At 47.9% G+C, this 21,037-nt stretch overlaps 1 protein-coding gene across 3 annotated transcripts in view; it reads left to right on the top strand.

Moving 5' to 3' along the window:
• The window catches only part of LOC142557001 (solute carrier family 2, facilitated glucose transporter member 10-like), a 98,954-nt gene that overhangs the window by 38,787 nt on the left and 39,130 nt on the right, over positions 1–21,037 (top strand). The window contains exon 1 of one of the 3 annotated variants that reach the window (XM_075668515.1): positions 226–296. The exons of 1 other annotated variant lie outside the window; for it this stretch is intronic. In XM_075668515.1, coding sequence (XP_075524630.1) covers positions 281–296 — 16 coding nt within the window. In that variant the 5' untranslated portion in view covers positions 226–280. Of the gene's footprint in view, positions 1–225; positions 297–16,332; positions 18,416–21,037 lie in introns of those variants that run through there. One more of the 3 variants, XM_075668513.1, reaches the window with a different exon arrangement.

Genomic DNA, 21,037 nt, shown 5'->3' with positions numbered 1-21,037 from the left:
GCCACCACGTCGCGCTCGTTGTGCAACGAGCAGGATGCTATTCGCGTACCGGGAGATGCCGAGTGAATCTCGGGGGGCAGAGGGCGGGCTGGAGAGGAGGAGGGAGAGACGGCGATCCTAGGCACAGCGTATCATTGCGGAAACGTTCAGTGAGGGCAATAAAAAGCACAATGGATGGATCGGCGCTGCTCCCGCGTTCTCCCCGTTCAACTGTGCCATCGCGAGTCGCGGCGGATAGCGGTAAAATAAAGCTCGGCGGGGAAAGCTGCTGTTCACTCAAATGACGCTGGAAAGAGGTAAGATGCATGCCCATTCTTTCTTCTGCTTTTTTTTTGCGGCGAATATGAATGGAGGAGTTCCGCTATGGTTTTGCGCTGCGAAAACGTGTTATGGAGCGGCCCGTATCGAGGTATTATCGCATTAAGCGGAGCCGACGCGCTATACAGGTCATATGTTGGATATAGCGGAGGGGATAGAGACACTAAGCGCGGATATATGATGAATCGTTTAAACTCAGGTATAACGTAGGAATTGCACCGTATACAGTAAGGCGTCCTTGAAGTAGTAGCGGGGTCTTTCAATACTTTGAAGGACCCTGCTAATAGCTGTACATTTCAGGGTGGTTTGCGGACAATGAAACCCATGGAAGCGACCGTATTCCCACGTGTATGAAAATCAAGGGCCTAGGCACCTATTCTTCACGCATCGAATGGTCAAAGTACAGGTCACTCACAGAGAAAAAGGTGGCAGGAAAATAAAGAAGATTCTCTTCAAAACTTAGAAGGCATAATCAAAGCTGCTACTCAAAATACCGCCTGTAATTTTGTACCTGTATCACAGTTTTGCGCATATGAAGCGGAATTGGAGCATCTCCGAGCAACCCGCCGTCGTGCTGAACAACGGTATAGGCGCACAAAATCCCTCTACGACTCGAGGGAGGCAAGACGTCTGCAGAAGAAGGTTCAGCGTTGAATCAATGCACTCCAGCCTCTAAAATGGAAATCTTTCTGGGAGTCGCTCGGTACACACAAGCCTCTATCACAAATGTGGAGAAGTGTACGTAGCCTACGAACATTGCCACAGCGGCATCGCCCCCTTCAAGTGCCTTGCTCTCCACCAAGGTCGTCGCGAAATTTAACTAGCAGAAGACTTCGAGGGTTGCCTGAGCGTGCCAGCGTACGCCGCGAGTAATCTAGGGAACATGCTTATGTCAAGAGATTCCCGGACGGACAATCTGTTCTCAGCAGAGGAGCTTCACGCAGCTTTGGCAGCATGCAAGCGTTTCTCATCACCTCGACCTGATGGTGTCACTTACGTGGCCCTGTGTCATATCGGTCAACCAGCTCGGCGTGTCCTCCTAACCATATACAACGACTCGTGTGGCAAAGGTTTGGTTCCTCCCTCGTGGAAGTCCAGCCGCCTCGTTCCTCTGCTCAAATAATGTAAATATTCCCTGGACCTGGCATCCTATCACCCCATCGCTACTGCCAGAGGTTTCGGAAAGGCGATGAAGAGGATGGTATTGACTCGCCTAGAGTGGGACTTGGAACATAAGGAGATATACATTGATGCTATGACCGCCTTTCGGCGTGGACGGTCCTCAATAGATAACGTGATTGACCTTGTCTCGTTGGTACAGCAACAAAAAAGCCTAAACAGTTTATCTGCGGCGATGTTCTTAGACGCGAAAGGCGCATACGATAATGTGTCGCATAAAGCTATTCTGGATGCCGTCGCGAACATTGGATTGAGGGCCGTGTCTGCCAATGTATTTACAGTTATTTGAAGGCGGAACCTTCTTTGCACAAAGAGAAGATGGTACAACAACGCACCCTTGTACTTGTCGCGGTGTGCCTCAAGGTGGAGTCCTGCGCCATACTCTTTTTAACGGTGCGCTCATCGACTTTGTTTATGTACTTCCGCGGTCCACGCATCTGTTGATATACGCATACGACTTTTGCATCTGAGCATCGGAGGTGACGCTTCTACGCATACTACATGCCGTACTTCAGAGAGCGGCTACACTGATGTCAAACTACCTTCAAGGGCGGCGACTAGAATTGTCATCTGATAAGTGCTCGATGGTCGCCTTCACGTACAAGGCGATGGTCCCATACGTCATTAAAACCAGTGGAGAGGCTACTAGTTATGAGAAGATCCACCGCTTTCTGGGAGTAATAATGCATCGCGACCTGCTCTGGAGCCCTCATATTGCCTACATGAAAAAGAAGCTCACCATGATCGCTTACGTGCTAAGATTTCTTGCGAGAAAATCGTGGGGTGCATCTGTACGAGCGATGCTTCAGCTTCATGCTGTAGTTTTCCTCGGGTTCATGCGCTACAGCTTACCTGTGCTTTGCAGGACCCGAAGAACAAACGTACACGTCCGCCAGTCCATTCAAGCTCAAGCACCGAGAATATACCTTGGCCTTCCGAGATGTGCACCTTCAGAAGCGACTGTTGTCATCGCGCGTGATCACCTTATCCCAACGTACATTTGCGTCGATGGCTTAAGAATGCCCATCAGGCCTTTCGCCCGAATTCCATCACACCACCTCGCCTCCCTTCCTGCTTCTAGGCTACACTCTGGCGTTTGGCGATATTATTGCTTCGCATCGTGCAGTGTTCCCTCGAACTTCACGCCTGCAGCAAGACCACCATTACCGCTGTGGTGCCTACATGCTCTCGAAGCACTCCTAACCATTCCTGGAATCTAAAAGTAAACACAATCAATATTTTAGCCGTACAGCAAGCCACACTGCTGCTCCGGCATGAGAAACACAGCGGACGCCTTCACATTTACACGGATGGTTAAATTTCTTTTGCAAGCTCACAAGGAGCAGGGGTTATTCCCGGGTAGTCCGTCACCATAAAATTCAAGACATCGCATTTTACATCATCGATGGCTGCAGAACTCGCAGCCTTCAGTGCTGCTCTAGAATTCGTAATTGAAGAACCGTCACAGACATGGTCAATCTTCTCCGACTCCAAGGCCGCTCTCCAGTGAATTATGTCGCCATTTCGTCATGAACCGAATGAACAATTAGTCGCTGACATAAGACTTCTTCATCACCACGCAGAAGAGAAAAAACACAACATAGTTTATCAGTGGATACTGGGCCATTGCGGTATTTACGGAAACGACCGTGCAGATGAGCCCGCCCGATCTGCTCATGATGGCCTCCACTGTGTAGCTATACCGTTATCCGGAGCAGACACAGTGACAGGGCTTCGTTCGCTCGCACGTGAACTTGCACTTGCACAGTAGAACTAGACAATATTTACCAACGCTCGTCTCCATAACGTTGATCCGAATCTACAGCTACGTCTTCCGTCACGACCATCTAGAGCTGAGGAGACGCTTCTGTGCCGCTTGTGGCTTGGTTCGGCCTTCACAAATGCTTACTTATTTCGGATCGGAATGGCCAACAGCCCCACATGCGATGACTGTAGCTGCGAGGAAACAATCGTTCACCTTCTCTGTGAGTGTCCCCGCTTCAGTGCGCCCGGGAAAGAAATTTCAAGAGTGTTAGTCTTGAAAAACACCCTTTGTCGGAGGAAAGGGTCCTGGGACACTGACCGAGACCGTCCTCAGCACAGAAGGCTTTGAAAGCGTTGTTGCGCTTCTTGCGGGGAACTGGTCTTAAAGACAGACTTTAAGCATTGCCGTATTCTCCTTTCCTTCCCCCCATGTTTTTTGCTCTTCTTTCCTTTCTTTTGTAACATATCTCTTTTCTGTTATCTTTTATTCTTGTTAGCCTCTTACCCCAGCACAGGGTAGCCAGCCGGTCTGAGAACTGGCTAACCTCCCTACCTTTCCGTCTATTTCTGCTTTCTTCCTTTTGGGTGGTGACAAACCAGACACGTACGACATTCGATGGCTGTGAGAGCTCCATCAGATAGCTTCCTCGTCTCTTATGCATGATTTTATCGGACTTGCATACATCAGGGAAGTTATTTTTTAAAATTTTATATGAATACAGTACGTGTATGCCTGCAACATAAACACGGTAAAGTTTTATAAATTAGCGCACGTTTCAACGTTTCTATAATGTGACGCTCTTTACCATAAATGACGATAAGAGCTTAGCAAGCTTAGGAGTTTCGGTTACCTTTTGTTGAGCCTGAAGACAGCATCCACGTTACACAAATTTACAATGGCAATGTACTTCACTTCAGCGCTAAATGTCATTTTATACATGCTGCAACTTGACACCATGGCACCACAGTTGCATTTGTTATCTCCCTGTAGATTTTACTGCGATTGACCGAAATTTCTAGGCCTCTCATTAGATTAGATTTAGCAAAAGGATCAGGCAGTGAAGTGCTTCCTCGTACTCCATTTTGCTTATATATGGTGTACGGCGATAGGACCGATGAAATTACTCGGAAAAAGATGCTGATTAACGTGTACGAAATGAAAAAGAACAAAATGGTGGCCGATGAAACGTCACATTAAAGCGTGAGTTTCAAGAAAAGAAAAAGGTTCAAGCACATATACACTTTGGGTGCATTGAAGCAAGGATGCACGAAACAAAACAAAAAAAAAAAGAACGTTCCACACAGCACATAATGCCTTCTTGGCCCCGCCTGGAGAAGTCCCCGGCCCAAGAACATCCCTCAAAGGAGCACCAGAATCCTTGTTATTTTAAAGTTGACACACAGTTACGAACATAACTGGGCATAAATCGGAGAAGTTAATAGCACATACAAAATACGTTCATCTCGTTCACCGCAAGGCCATGAAGATGACTCAGCGCGCTCTGTTTTATGTAGGAAGAGGTGGGCTTTCATCGAAGTCGATGAAACAAAAAAAGAGAGATAATTTCTTTCCGCGTCTCTCAGTAAGTCAATAGAAAGCCCGAGCTTTAGTTCAGGGTCCACTGTATAGAGAATATCTTTTTTTTTTACTTGCATCGTCTGACCATTGTAAAAGTCGAGTCTATGGAAAATTACTTCGCAACGTGTCTTATGTATGCCATGTGTGAAGCGAGGAGTAACGCGCATGCCACCATGTTCATAATGATGACCAGTGCTGCCATTTCTTGCGCATGGTCTTGGCTCCATTCCCATGTGACTGGCCACGCACTATTCCACGCACATTCCGCAAATTAAATGATAAATTACCTCTGTGACGACTTGGTGTGAATGCTACTCAGAAGTTCCATCGCCAACTTCGAGTCTGAGCAAAGCAGCGTCACTTCCGGCAATGAACTTCGCTGCTTCTAGTATAGCCCACAACCGTGCTGTAGTGGACGGCGTCAAGCGATCGATCTTAAGTGGACGCTGTTCACCTGGGGCTGTAATGACAACAGTGCCTGATTAATGCCCGAATGCAAGCGGATGCCCTTGTTATGCATATTCCGTAGACGCTCATATTGGTTCTCCAACGGACACATCAGCGGCAGTTGGTGCAGCGTCCAGCTGGTCCTCAGAGTGGTGTATAGCGCCAGCATAGACTTTGCGTGTAAGGTTGGCCCAAACCTTGGGTGCGCACGCCAGTAATGCGCCGCAGTGTCGCATTGCTGCTGTTATCTACCAGTGTCTGCCGCTACACGCATACACACATCCTTGGCCCGTCAAGCGCTGTTGACCCAGTTTCACTCGAACGGGCGAGTACTTTCTCGGCAAGGACCTTCTCGGAAGGCTCGGCACTATATTCGTCGATTCCACTTCTACGCGGCAGCGAATACTCTCGGCATACTCGGTCTCAACATGCCCGAAACGAAATATAGGTCCGCCCAGGATGCCATTTTGTACCTCAATATTCCTCGGTTGCACTATAGGCGTCATCTTCCGATGTCCGCTGTTTGATGATCGAACAACTGTATGCAAATTACCTCAACTTCCTCCATGCCCACACGGACGAATCGACGAGCGTGTATTTTGAGGGCTGTGCCGCGGGCGCCCGTATTGGGTCTCGTCTTTCATTACTACACGGTTTGGCCGTTGGGACTGCCTGATCTCTTGGACTGCTGCAGAAAGTGCCGCTGTTGCTGCTTCTCCTCGCGAACAGGGAGAACAGACTCCCAGAGAACGCCTTCGTGCATACCGATTCCAAGTTGACAGTTCAGCAACGTATCGTGGCGTGCCTACAAATAAGTTCTGCCATCAGTTTCTGGCTCCACTTTAAAACATTCATAAACGCCTCCAAAAGGAAAGAACCACTAAAGATTAAAATAATGTTCCAGTGCAAATGTCTTCGCATGTTAGCGGAGCTGCTAAATCGCACTTGCCCATGAAACGCTTTCGAGCCAATCAACAATGGGAGTGCCGGTGAATCATTCCGCACGGATGATTCGTGGCCACTTCGGTGCACAATTGGGACACGCCGCACTGGCCCTCTGTTATTATAAACGGGCACTTTTCCTCACAGCAGAAGAACGCGATCGGTTTGTATACACTCCATGGGCATGGGCCTTTAAGGTTGACAGGAGGGCCTCTCCACGCTGCAGTGAGTGCAAAGTTGGAGTTGATATGGTGCCCTTCATCTGGTAATGCAACCGGTTCTGCTCTGAGAGGAAGGAAGTGCTTCTGGACTACATGAGGAGAAAAAGAGTTTCCTCCCGAGCGGGCAGGGCAATTATTTTAACGCGCTAGACCGGACAGAAATACACGTTACAGTTTCGTGCATTCTATACTCACATATGTCTGCGAGAGAATGGAGTTAATGTGTCGCCGTGATGCGTGGTCACGACGCTGACTGAGACGCTCATTCGGAGCAATTGCCAGCCAGGTCTGCCAGGCTAACCCGGCCAACAGCAACACCACAACTGCCGTTCTTGAAAGCTTTGATATGTCATGTTGCTGCACCCAAAAAAAGAAAATAGTGACAACTAGCGGTACCTAGTGTCCCGAGCTGGCTGTAAACGGCCAGAACCTGACAGACAACTTGGGGTAAGAGCCAAAGAAAGCTAAGCATTCCGTAGAGATGGTTAACCAGCGAAGCTGAAACATGCGGCCCCTGTGTTTATCACTGGGTAAATCCCGACGGTTCATTGAAGTCTTTCCCGATGATTGGTTACGTCTTTGTATTTCTTACTGAGCTCTACACGCACGTTCGGCTGCGACGGAGAGAACTACGTCAGTGACGGTACACCCGCAGTCCGCCGTTTTCGCTTGCGTTTGGTGTCTCGAGCTTGCTCGAAAGGGTGCTTAGCACTCTCCGCCTGTTACAGCTTGCGAGTCTTCAAAATTGCTTCAACATTCAATCAGTCCGACACGTAAGACAATGAATGGCTCATGCCCCCTTAAGCAATGGCTCATGCCCTAGTAAACGCAGCCTCCCCGTTAGGACGACAAAAGTGAAATTCTACTTTGGAATGACGAGCGGCGACGGGCCAGCTGTGGAAGAAGACGACGACGACGCTCGGGCCATTGCTGCTGATGATAGTTTTTTTTTTCTACACACGGACACGATAGTCGGGAAACTAGCCCTGAACAGCTTAGCTGTATAAGAAAATGTTATTAAACGACTGTCCTTGGCCTTAACGCAGGAGAAATGATCTTGCAAATAGAAAAAAAAAAGCAACATTTCCGTGCAAAAGTGCTGTATGTGACTAACTCGCTTTAAGGTATCGGAACGGAATGTTGCGCAGTAATGGCTATAATTAAGCAATCGCTGACTTGTACGTGTGCTGTTTATACGATTCGCCGAATGAAGTGGACAGCAAAATACGCGCAGTGACCTTCGGTTATACGAGTGGCTTTCTCACTGATACTTAGTCAAACAGTACTGCGCCGGAGCGTGAGTATATAGTTCAGCACCGGCTTCCTTCTCTAGTGAGAGAAGGATTTCATAAGGCCGGTTCGTACGTACGGAAAACGGTTCGTTATAAACAGCGCCAAAACCAGTTGTGGTAGCCGGCGAGATTAGATAGATAGATAGATAGATAGATAGATAGATAGATAGATAGATAGATAGATAGATAGATAGATAGATAGATAGATAGATAGATAGATAGATAGATAGATAGATAGATAGATAGATAGATAGATAGATAGATAGATAGATAGATGGATAGATGGATAGATAGATAGATAGATAGATAGATAGATAGATAGATAGATAGATAGATAGATAGATAGATAGATAGATAGATAGATAGATAGATAGATAGATAGATAGATAGATAGATAGATTTAGCATGCTCTCAAATGAAGGGCACGGAAACATTGGTACCTGCTACTTCGTTTCACATCTGTGCGGGCTAAAGCGCTCTGGGCGATAAAAACTGACAAAAAAATGCTGGTGGACATGTAAAACTATCAAAAAGAAACAAATAGTGGAGGACTCAGCGTCCCCCTGAGGCGACAGGCTGTTAAGAAGAAACACGCTTGTACACTGTGCGTACCATGAGGCAAGGCCTCACGTAAAGCCAGCTTTACGGTCACTTTCTGAAAGCTGGCTCTGTAATCAAGAACGGCGTCTGCTGCTGCAGTTAGAGATTAGGGCCCCAGGACAGCTGTGGTTGTAAGCATCTAGGCTAGCTGGCCACAGCTACACCTCCTCACTTCGAGCCTGCTCGGACTTCGGGCTGCTGCGAAGCAACCAGGGTGGTCTTAACGTTCCGGTCGAATATCAGCTGCAGCCCTCACGATTACGTACTCTCGTCAGGCGAAATGCAGCTACCTCGCGGTCGTTTTGTTTTTATTTCTCTCTCCCAACCTGTGATGTCGACATTCTGAGGGGTCTCTGCCGCGTGATTGGCGTGTGAGTTCCTCTCATAGTTAGAGGGTTTCCGTTGCACGCCGAAACTCATTTCGTAATGGTGGCCGCGCGTTAAGCACACCGGCATGTGATAATCAATCTTGTAACCATTTGCTAACGCGTGTACGCTGCATCCATCACTTATCGGCCGTTAGGTGAAATGTGCCGTTTGTGGCAAATTACACCAAGAAGCAAGCCCTAATCGTGATGAGTTTAAACGTTCATCTTTTCGAACAGAGCGAATGAAAGCTATATGATAACGACTACGATAAACGGAGACGCGTGAACCTAACATGAGTAGTATTGAGATAAATGGCGCTGATCCAGACTGTATTAGGGTAATTCGGCTGATAAACGGGCACGCGCGGTTTTAATAGCGGGAACGAAAATTGCTCATGCATTTCTTCAGAACGCTCTAATAGACTGTTCGAAGCCGGTAATGTGTTTCTTTTTGTCACATTGGCTTCAAGTCACGACATTCGGGCCCCAATATATAATACGCCCTGCAAATAATTTCTAGCCTCGTTCGCTGCGGTAGTTTGCATAATCAGCCACGGACCTACGGTGCTGCTAGCCAGAACAGTTAACCCTTCCATGCCGTAATGTTTCAGAAGATTCGTGTGCGTTGAGTTTCGTGCGTTGGATTTTTTTTTTCTTTCCTTACCGCCACGCAGGTCCTCGACTCAGCGAGAACTCTACCGCAACTCAAAAAGAAAAAAGGAACGGAATTGATGACGATGTTTGTTAAACAAAATACCGTGAAGGTTTGAACAAAAACGTTTCTCAAGTAGAGAAGGTGTCCCCAAAGGCACCACCTGCATCTTACTACGGGCAGGAAGAAGCGTTGCCGGGTAGGAATAATCCAACCTTCGGACGCGTGCGGCACCAGTTCTACACAGGCAGATGTAAGGACCAATTTATTTCAACCCGCAATCTTATGTGAAACGATTCACTTGAAAAAAAAAAATTCTCCAAATTCCATGGGGAGGTGATGGTCAAAGCCAAGCGATAGCTTCCCGGTAAGCCAGCTCAGATATGCTGTCCGAACTGCCTTGGTTAACGCTGTGAGACGTGTTGGCGCTCTGGCGTTGCACAGTATTGTGAAACTGGTTGGTCCGCGCGGCCACGAAGGTTCCATGGATGGCGCTATGCCACGTGCCGGGAGAAAAATAAAAGGGGGTTCCGAGTGATCGCCAGGCACAACAACCAGCAATCTTCGACAGTCCCACTTGCGAGAGGGACGAGCGAGGAAAAGAGGGAATGCGCTGTCCTGATTTACATTTGCACAGTGCATGTCTCGCGTTCTCCATGCTTCCCACTTACCGGAGTCGAAATTTCCGGAGTCCCCCGCTACGGCGTGCCTCATAATCAGAAAGTGGTTTTGGCACGTAAAACCACGTATATATATAATATATAGGTATATCTCTACCACGGGAACGGCTTCCCACACTTTACATACACTTCTTTCAACTTCGACACTCTTAATGCTAACGCTTTAAAAAAGGTTTTGCTTTTATAGAGCATTATAAGTCGCTATCTATTCACAATGATCGCTGTTTAACTGTTTGAAAAGAGTTGTTCCGACCGTTGTCAGCGTGCTGCCGTCAGTAGACCCAAAATGATGCCCATTAAGTGCTTATGCAAAGCTGTTTTGGGTATTTCGTCGTCTGTCACTTGTTCATTACGTTTGCGTTCCTGTCACAAGTTTTCAGGCAATACCTTGACGTCTAGGCAAATTTTAATGAAGACCACGTTGTCCTTGTCTCGGCCAAAGTGATTTATTTTGTCACAGGCATTAAGCTTATATGTTTTTCTTTTGTTTCGGGTATAAAAGACAATAAATTATTTATTTGGTGCATCGATATGATTGTCAATATAATCGATAGCCGAACGCCTCCGGATAGCTATTTGCTTGTTTAAAGGAATGATGCCATTTACAGTGTATATTTGTAGTGGCGAGAATGTGTTGTTTCATAGGGTGATTTTGTAATGAACTGAACCGTTACTGTGGCAGCAAGTGCGTCTTGAAGAGTTATAAAAGTTGGCGTTCGGCGACAACGCGCTTCGCAACTCGGTTGTGTGCAAAAACAAACGCCTTTTAACATCGCCGCCTGTCAATCAGCTGTGGTCGAAGTCTACCACGGTTGTCATACGGCGCACTTTCCATCCCGATCGAGCTTGATCGCGATCGAATTTCTCGGTTTCGATTGGCTCCTGCGCGCCGGCTGCGGGAGGGAATCGATTCCAGTCGAGAATTTCGATCCTGATCTGGCTCGATCGAAAGTGCGCCGTGTGACACCGCTGTAACCTCCGATCACGAATACGCGCGAGCGAGTCAAAGAAATCTAAACAAGAAAATGCAACAAGAGTTCTTTCATAACTGCCTTAACATAAACGGCGCAGTTTTGCTCCCTAACAATTAACGCACTTATGCTTTTTAAGTCTCGGTCTCCGTGCAATGCACTTACTCGCGTGGATAGATTGTCGTCCATGATTCGACGCCTTTGTAAACGATATTTTGATCGGAACAACCCTTGTGAGACGAGCTTCGACTGTGCCGTAAGTTTTGCTACACATTGAGGAACTTCAGTTTAGTTGAAGTGTTTATGATGGGTAATTGGCCTTCAGACCAGACCAAGTGCTTGTTGCATGTCGTTGGTCTGCGGTCTAGTTCAAGTGTTCATGGTTTAGCTCAAGCGTTGCGTGTCGTTAGTCATCGGTATCGTTTATATGCTCATTGCGTGACCTTGGCCTTCAGTCTGGCTCAAGTGTTAGTTACATGCCGTTCAAATGCTGTCAGGGCAGTTCAAATGCTACGTGTCATTGATCTTCAGTCTTAGTCTAAATCTTTGTTGTTGGGGGACGTTGCCCTTTTGTCATGCTCAAGTTTTAAGTGCCGTTAGTCATCAATCCAGTTCAAGGGCTATATGTCGTTGGTTTGCAGTCGAGTTTTAAACGTTCCGTGGCGTTGCCCCTCAGTCCAGCTGAAGTGTTTTGTTGCGTGGTCATCAGTCCAGTTCAAGTGTTGTGTGTTGCTAGTCTTCCGTCTAGTTCAGGCGTTCGGTTGCGCGACGTTGTCCTCCCTATATATCTCACAAGTTTGTGTCGTTCGTCTACAGTTCAATTCAGTTCAGTTCAGCTCAGTTCAGCTGTTCGTTATGTGTCATTGGAAGTTGCATAGAATGAGAAGACACACGTTCATTGTCCAGATTCGTACTCCGTATTTTCAATTTCGTCGTGAATTCAAGAGCAGCAGATAACTACACTGCAAACTGTCAAGTTTATTGCCACAAGAAACGTATCTAGAATAACAGCTGTGCTCGTGTACTTGTGAAAACTAGAATCTGACTTTAGTCACAATTTTTCAGTTCATTCACAGAGTGTCATTACATTTATATTTGTTATTGCTTGCGTGCTAAGAGGAAGTTTTAGCTCGGGGACTCTTGTCTAAATACATAGGAACGGCGATATCGTTTTTCGCGGCATGCATGCGCCGAATTTGATGAACTCTGCTTCATTTAAAAGAAAAGCGTAAACTCTAGTGACTGTAAGCGGATTTTCTTACTTAGGCGGTCAATTGTTTACAAAAGCTATTGAAAATTGAAAATTTGGAGAAACTGCAGCACAATGTTGGCAACCTGTAACAAAAAAATTATATGGCAATTCTGTAAACTTTACATGTACATCTAAAGCAAATAAAATTCATACTGAGAGCTATTGGAAGTGGGACTTTTGTGAAACCCTCCTAAACATCCAACAATTTCACCTAAACTGTAAATTCATATATCAAAGTTGTCCGCTATTGACGCTTTAATAGATTGAGGTTAGAGAACTGCGATGTCTACTTTACTTCCTACTTCAATTTTCTTTACTTGCCAATTTTTGAGAATTCATGCGAAATATTCGAGACCTAAATCAATGTACTGCTTCAGAGTCACTAGAATTTATCTTTTTTCTCTAAAATGGAACACACTACGTTCGCAGCTAACTTTTTCTATACTTGGTTCCTACCATGTCTGATGCCGGTTTTCGCGGCTACGAAGCCTTCTTTAGATATGTTTTTCCCAGAAAACATGGGATGGAAGACATTATAATCTTCAAGAATTTCTTCGCGACTTTGCGAGCGACCGCTCGAATGAAGAACGCACATTGTGGGTGTGCCCCGCGATCTCCACTCCCAAAGGTAATGTACTCTCAAGCTCACAACCACGCCGTCTCTTTGACAGACCATCTGTTGTGCCCATTTTCGTAAACTCACTTCGCATACGATCATGCGAACTTGCACAAATCTTAGACGCCTTGTTTGGTGAAGTGCACTCTGCCCAGGTCTTAAAAACAGTAGCTGTAGTAATATATCCATGCTTATACTTCTTTTCTTTTGTTTTACGTGTACTGATTGTACAGATACCGACTATTGTACAGTCACTCGCGATGTGAATTGATGTTCGGAACTTCAAATGCTGCCAATAGGTCGCGCTATAACAATAGTTCAGATGAGCAGTTGGAGTAGGCAAGGGAAATGAATGAATGAACACAAGCTTGCATTATTTTCATTCATTCATTCATTCATTCATTCATTCATTCATTCATTCATTCATTCATTCATTCATTCATTCATTCATTCATTACCCGTGCCTACTCCAACTACTCATCTGAACTTCGGGAGAACGCCCCCTGCATTTATGTACTACGCCAGGCAATCCAGTGGCGAGAAGGCGACACCTGTTCACCGCCTCAATATCCTGGCTGCCTCGAAAGCACCAAGAATTTCGTAATCTTGTACAGTACATGCTTCCCGCGATTCGTTCAGCCCGAACCGCTATGGCTCCCTCGAGGAATATGTTTTTCTTTGTAATTTTATTCTAAATGTAGTAACACGTGGAGGTTTAGGCTGCGTTAACGCCAGCTATCCCTAACATTCCCTATCTCTAACTATCCCTATCCCCAGCTATCCCTGCCTACAAAAACCAGCCATGGTGTGGCGCATGACGTTTCACGATTCGAAAGTTTTTCAAGCAGCCTTGACACAAGCTGCTTCGGAGAGTACCAGGAGTTCGGCTCAGCTTCAGGGGTACCCTTCTCAACAGACGACTGATGAAGCGCGTGCCACCGAGTAGAGAAGCCTGTTATAAAACAAATAAACGCTAGTGGTTAAGCTGGCACGCACATCGTGAACGGAACTGGGACTTGAGCATAAATCCAACAGCAAAGGTTTTCGATACTAAAACAGCACGTACGCATGTTTGCCGTCTCTAAAAGGTGACACAAACGCGATAAATTTCGTCACTCGAACGAAAAAAAAAATGGTTTGCACAATTCTCATCGATTCAACGAGGAAAAAGTTTCTATAGGTGTGCAAACGCCATTTCTGAGAACGATGCCGTGTCTTGTCGTCGCTCGCCCAGTCACGTTACTGTAGGGGTGGGTTGTTCGGTGGTTTTAACGCACGTTCCGGTGTGAAAACCTGGAAAAATGAAGTCGCCGAGTGATCGAGATGGCTTTCCATCACCGAATCACATTCACACTATACGAACCTTGAACGGACGCTAAGCGACATTTCCAGCTCGTGCTCGCGTCGGCTTTTCGTGATTCTCGACGTTACAGGATATGCGGACAAGGAATGCGGTCCCCTGCTAGTTAAACATTACTAATACAAAACCACGGTTGCTAGGCACATGTTTTACGAACACATTCAAGGGATACGCAAGCCCTGCGGAAACCGCAAATGCATGCGCAAACCAGAGAAGCGGCAGCCTTCAAACAAACCGGACTTAGTTAGGTTAGGCTCGACAGGCTTTGACCGCCTCCTTCCCTATACACAATTTCTCCCCTCTTTCTGTCTGAGTAAACAATGAACGAGTTACAAAGTTGGGTAACATAAAAATAGTAGAGGGAGATTACAAAACCGCAGCGTGACACGTGACTCAGCGCATCCTGTTCTGGGCCCACAGAACGTCGTAGGAATAATTTCTTTCTTCTGTGCCACCCAGACAAGGGTGGTCGTAAAGCCGTCACCAGCAAAGCGCTGCATTGCACGAAGCAACCCGAGACGGCGTCACACATCCTGACAACGAAACTTGCTCATGTAGCTAACGCTTGCCCAAGATAGGGGCTAACAACCTGACACCTAGTGGACAAGGGAAAGCAAAGGGAAACGCGCTTCTCGTACGCGTGTTATTATATTTGCGAGCGTGAGTAATGTCTCGATGCGCAGCTGAACCAGCTTATAAGGAAAGGGCTTATGCGCCAAGTATGGCTCGACGTCTGAAGTAGCTCGATGTGACCAAACTACCCTATAGCGAACTTCGACGGCCTTTTGTCGTGCGTTCGTTATGCACGCATTTGTTATGCCCAGTGAAGAATAGACGCGAATACGGGCTTAACTTATTCAAAGCAACGTTACGGCCTATACTGGGCAGCAACTCGTGCCGGTGCCTTGAACTGATTTTCAGCACCACTATCAAAACGACGCGCACGCTGCTCGTGGTGATGTCCAGCCCTTCTCGAAAAAGAAGGGCTACCGTTAGCTGGGCTATTTACGGGATCTATGTTACGAGACTAAAACAGTCGTTAGCTAGCGCTCGTTCCGAAAGAAAAAAGCAAAGCAATCAATGCACCAATTAAAAGCTCTCTCTCTCTCATATATATATATATATATATATATATATATGTATAGATATATATATTGTAATGGGTGCACTGAACAGTTCCGAGGGTAACGTCTCTTCGTAATCGAGGAGGCAGGTGACGCAGAGCAGGAACAGCTGGTTGCCCGAACGCGGCTCACACTCGTGCCAAGCAGTGGCGATCCGGCTGGCCCACTGGCTCCACAGCAGGCATGGAAGAGACGATCTGGCTGGCCTTGTTCTTGTGCTCTTCTTCTTCATTACAATATATATATATATGTATATATATATGAGAGAGAGAGAGAGAGAGAGAGTGAAATGAGAAAGCATGTCACATGCGCTCTTCACCCTCGCACATCGTTATGTTGCTTCGATGGATGTCCCCAGGTCATATGCAGCAGGACGTACGTTATAGTGAGCGCTCAGTTTTCGCCAAAGCATAAGCACCAGCACGTTGTGAGCGTAGGGAGAAGGAAGGGTGCGAGAAGGGCGGCGGGCGGCACTGTAGAGGAGGGGCTCGCCCCTGTCGGATGCCCCCCTCTGGATCCGCCAGTGGTCCAAACTCTGTCGTCAACGAAGTCGAAACGTAGATGATGCCGCAACATTAAACCGACGCGTTTTCTTTTTCTTCTCCTTCTCTTTTGCATATAGAGCGACACAGATGCCTCTCTATATCTCCCGCTTTGCATGCAACGCCTCCGCGCCAGCTGCGTCTCTCCAACCTCCTTGAGCGGCGTCCTTTCTCCAGCCGCTTGACCGATGCCCCGCTGTAGTGACTACGTCGCGCCAAGATCGCGTTCTTTGGAGACCCCTCGTCCTCGGCTCCGCCAAGCTGATATGGGCTCTCACTCGGTCGTGTAAGTGCCAAGAGAGAGAAAAAAAAAGGACGAAGGCAGCACAAAGAAGCAAAGAGAGAAAAAAATAACAAAGGACAGAAAGAAAGAGACCTTCGCGATATGGCGCAAGGAACGCGTGCAGGGAGCACCGTTACATCGCCAGAACCGTCTCGACTTCCTTTCCATATGCGTCGCCAAAGCGGTCGTGCCGATACAGCGCTTGAGCGTGTCTAGCGTGTGAAAGCGGCCTAGCGCCGAGAGCGCCCGTTGAGATGCTACAGAATGACCGGGCTAGCTGCTCGGGAGTGCACCGCTGACTGCGATCCCCACAGAGAACCGTTGTTTGCCGAGCCAGTTCATCGGTTACACGCTGCTGGCACCGTATTTTGTTGTTCTCGTGTGGCGTGAGGAAAGAAGAAGAATATGGTGAAGACTTGCCAGTGAGGTGTGCGCGGCGCGCTACGGAACAAGTGTCTGCTTTCAGTACGACGAGCTCGTTCAAGCTCACGTGCCGTGGCAAGGACTGCAGGCGCTTCGAAAGCACTACACGTGGAGCATCGGTGGAGGAGCGCACCCCGATATTCGGGAGACCGGTGATAGAAGAGACACAGAGAGTTCACCAAATTTGAAGTAACACTCGCGGAAGCCCCGCGCACAAGGTATAGTGCCTGAGAACAATCTCGGCGGGTGCGTGAAGACAGCTACTGGCGCGTGTTTTGAGGAAGCCACTTTAGCCAAGCCAAGGTCACTTCAACGAGTAAGTTCGGTATGGTGAGCTCCGCTATTAGCCTTGTCGCCTAGCGAAGAAACGGCGGTCACGTTCCTCAAGCGTCCCCGCAGTCGCGACGCCTCGCGAAAGGTCGTAAAACGTCGCAGGAATCTCGAGTGCCGCTGGACGAAGTGCACCGATGAGGTTGGGGTGCAAGAGAGACCGCGAAGTATAAGTGGTTCGGCAAAGCAGCAGCGGGAGCTGTAGGGTTTCAAATTGCCCTTGAGACGCAGTTGAAGAGAGACACGGTTGTCGGGGACAACCCGTTAGAAAAAGAGAAGCCGCTTTGAGAATGCCACTCGCCCGAAAGGTGCTCGACCCGAGGAGCGAAAGAAGAGACGAGAAGCTGGGGCAACGGCTTCGGGTTCCGCGAACCGCATCGCCGAGCGAACGACAACACTACTGTGGCGACGACGTGTGAAGGTTCTAGGAGGAGGGTTGGCCGTCTTCGCTGCGAAAAACGGTGGCATGTGCAGGGTCCCCGAGGGGCACCGGAAACACAACGTTGGTGGCGCATGTTTTTAGGTCAACGATACAAGAGCAATAATTGTTTGGGGTGTTTTGTCGCTCATCTGGCCCATAACGAAGCTTAACCCCGTTACAGCAGCGTCTTGCGTAACCCAAACACAAGTCCCAGCAACGGACACTCAGCGGAAACCTGATTTGGAAGGTGCGCTTGCGTCTTCGGAATACATAAGACCACCCCACCCGCGTCCCGCTCTACAAAGCAAGACAGAAGGATTCACGAGTGCAGTCAGTCGCGTTTGGTGAAGACGCAAGAGTGTAGGGAACGGAGATACTTCGAGGGCCAAGCGTTTCGCCGCAAGAAAACGTGCTTCCGAGGCTGGCCGAAGACGTCGATTATCCAGCTGGACGGCCCCGCTTTGCGAAAGAGCCTCGCACGACTCGCATCTCGACTAATGCTATAGGTGACGACATATAACGTCGCATCGTCACAGCCCAGGCTGCGGAGGGCGAAAGGCCAGAGAAACGCGAGTGCCGCGCAGTCGTCCATCACGCGCTCGAAGACCTCGACGAAAGGTTAGCCAAGCGACACGGCAAACCACGATCTTACTCGCCGCCACCGCCGCTTAAGGTCGGGGACTCTCCCGTGTACGTTCTGGCGAGCGACCAAGCAAGGAGTCCGGGAGCTTATAAGAAAATAATAATCGCCAACATTGATCGAAGACAGTGGTGGCCATTATTTCGCCCGAAGCCACCTGCACGCGCCGACGTCTTTGGGAGCAAAGCTCGCGGCCACGCTGTCGACGCTGAAGGGCCGTGGCTGGCGACAACTGCGTTCGCCTGTCGCCTTTCACTTTGCTGCCACGCGACATAACCGCGGCCCCGTCGCACGTCGCGGCCTGGCGCCAGCTGCGAGACATGAACGCTCGCGCGGACGCGGCTGCGGCAGCCGCCGGGACGCCGCCCTTCTTCGACGACTACCGGGCAAGCGAGCCGTTTTTAGGCAGCGGTGAGTGACATGCCCGCGCGGGGCGAAGGGGGGGGGGGGGGGGGGCGTGACGCTGACCTCTACGCCCGCTGGTTGCTCGAAAAGCGCGCCACTCACGGGCATAGATTTCAATGCGAGCAGGAAGCAACTGATCAGAACGCCTTTTACACGCTATTACACGAAAGTGCCACGTGAAATGGCTCTGCCGCTGATTGAGCGCGCAATAGACCCAAGAGTGCACTTTGGAGTCTGACTTGGGTCACTGTTGCAAATGCGGGCGAATCTGGGAGCGGAACAACAAATGGGAGTAGTGTAGAAATTGTTTGCTTCTGAATTTGCGCTGACAGTACAACCAGAGAGCTTCGTAGAAAAAAATTACTGAACGGAACTCTGACGCGTGTGCCTACGTAAGTACTCGTCCTTCTGGCTTGGAATGGCTAACGCGCCTCTGTAAATTGATCATTGTTGAGAAAATATTCCTTCATAAATTCGAGAGTTTCGCGAGGATTACACATACGCGCGGGAACTTACTGCCTTGCCGTGTTTAGAAAACTATTGGATTGCCGGAAAATTTGGATAAGTAAAGGCCACAAACGATGGCACAAGAAAAATTGAACCAAAAGAACAGATTAGACAAATGAAAGTGTCTGCCAATCTTCCCATCGCATACCCGAACGTCTGAAGTACCTGCCATGGTTGCTTAGTGGCCATGGTGTTGGGCTGCTACGCACGAGATCGCAGGATCGAATCCCAGCCACGGCGGCCGCGCATTTCGATGGGGGCGAAATGCAAAAACACCCGCGTACTTAGATTTAGGTGGACGTTAAAGGGTCCCAGGTGGTGCAAATTTCCGGAGTCCCCCACCAAGGCGGTCTCCATCATCAGCTCATCGTTTTTGGCACGTAAAACCCCATAATTTGATTTGAACGATCGGAGTGTCAGATCTACCTATGCAATAATTTTTGCGGGAAACCGTACGTGCAACGCTCATGCCAATCTCAGTTCACCCTGCGTTACTTAAAAAAACTCATCGCTTGGTTCTGCGAGAAGCGTGATTGCGGAACGTCGTTATGGACGCGCTGCATGGATGCGAATGTCGTCGTGCATTATAATTTCTATGTCGGAGCGCTGGCGTAAATGGATTGCATGATTTCAAGTGCACCTTACGCGAGTCTCAAGGTCGTCGTTGGCGTATCACCGCGCGCACATTGGGGCCTTTATTTTTCGCTGCAGATTTTGTTTCTCAAGCACTGGGGGGGCCTTCGAGGTTTTCGTAAGCTCTTCACAGCATGCGTTAGACATGCACCGCACCATACGTAATTGGGGCGTTGGTGTGTTCTCGGAGCTGAAGTGGTGTGAAGAAAAAGGGGGTCCCTTAGAAACCGACGTGCAATTGGGACGCACTAACTGAAACATTGAAAAAGAAAACATAGCGAGGGCAAAGGGGCAGGAGGTACGAAGTAGACCGGCTTTAAGTAAAGGATAACCTCCTCATAACAGCTCCAGGTTCTGGCTGTTTGTAGGGATGCACCACCTACTAGCACGAAATTGTTCTCCCGATGGGATTACTTTGGTTATTGACAGTTTAGTAGCGCACTTTGTACCCGTCTCGCTGGATCAGCTGCAATGGTTTAAAATATCACTTGAATTCGTGTTTTCCGGTTTTGCGAGCAACAACGGCGATGATTCGCGGTCGCATGAATTTCATGCCAATGTGTGCCTTAATTAGGGGAAAACGGCCCATGAAACGGCAAAATGTGTCGAGCGTGATTGTATATTCAGATGAAATCTTTTTCGCTGTAGTTCTGGTACTCGCACGAGTTATCGAAGTTACTTGAATCGAGAGTTAATCGATCACCATGGAAGTTAAATATTGTAAAAAAAAATTGTCGATACGTAATTTGTCGGCTGAATATATAAAAATTTGGACGACTAATCAGATGTCGTGCTATTCAATTTCGTTCTATTGGGATCAAATTGTTCTTTCTAGCAACTCGGATATTATGTCATCGCTTGAGGATCATGTGTTACATCTTAACGGAGACTAAAAGCGCGACTTTGAAGCAGAAATGCGTAAAACAGCGGTAGCACGCCATCCAATCTTAGTGGAAACACTTAAGTACGTTTACCATCCACACTTCATTAGTATTCAATAAACCAGAGTGTTCTTATTTATGAGATATTCAATTAATTGTAGCCCCGTGACACATTTCGGAACAGAATACATTGTCCTTTTATTTTGACGTATCTGGCACTCGCGTTTGCCCTTTGACTGATTTGTGGCTATACGTTTCATTCGAGATCCTTTTACGTTTTATTGTACTGCTACTCTCCCGTTCTGTTTTCTTTTTCTGCTTTTATTTTCTGGTTTAACGTGTTATTATTATTATTATTCTCAAGTGCATCATCACGCAAAGTAACCAAAGCAATCGCTGCATCCCATGGGGTTAGGCGCGTTGCTTGCTAACCAGCCTAGCTTTAAGGCCCCGCAGGTGGAGACAAATTTCAGGATCGAAATAACGAAAGTCCTGACCCGTACAAATGTATGGCCACCAGGAGGGTGTCTCGGCCCTTAAAAAATAAATGAAATTATGGGATTTTATGTGCCATAACCACAATCTGATTATGGGGAACGCCGTCTTG

The sequence above is a fragment of the Dermacentor variabilis genome, chromosome 9 (genome assembly GCF_050947875.1).
Source record: "Dermacentor variabilis isolate Ectoservices chromosome 9, ASM5094787v1, whole genome shotgun sequence".
NCBI lineage: Eukaryota > Metazoa > Arthropoda > Arachnida > Ixodida > Ixodidae > Dermacentor > Dermacentor variabilis.
Note: the sequence above shows the minus strand (reverse complement) of the source record. Positions and strands in the feature narration are given on the sequence as shown.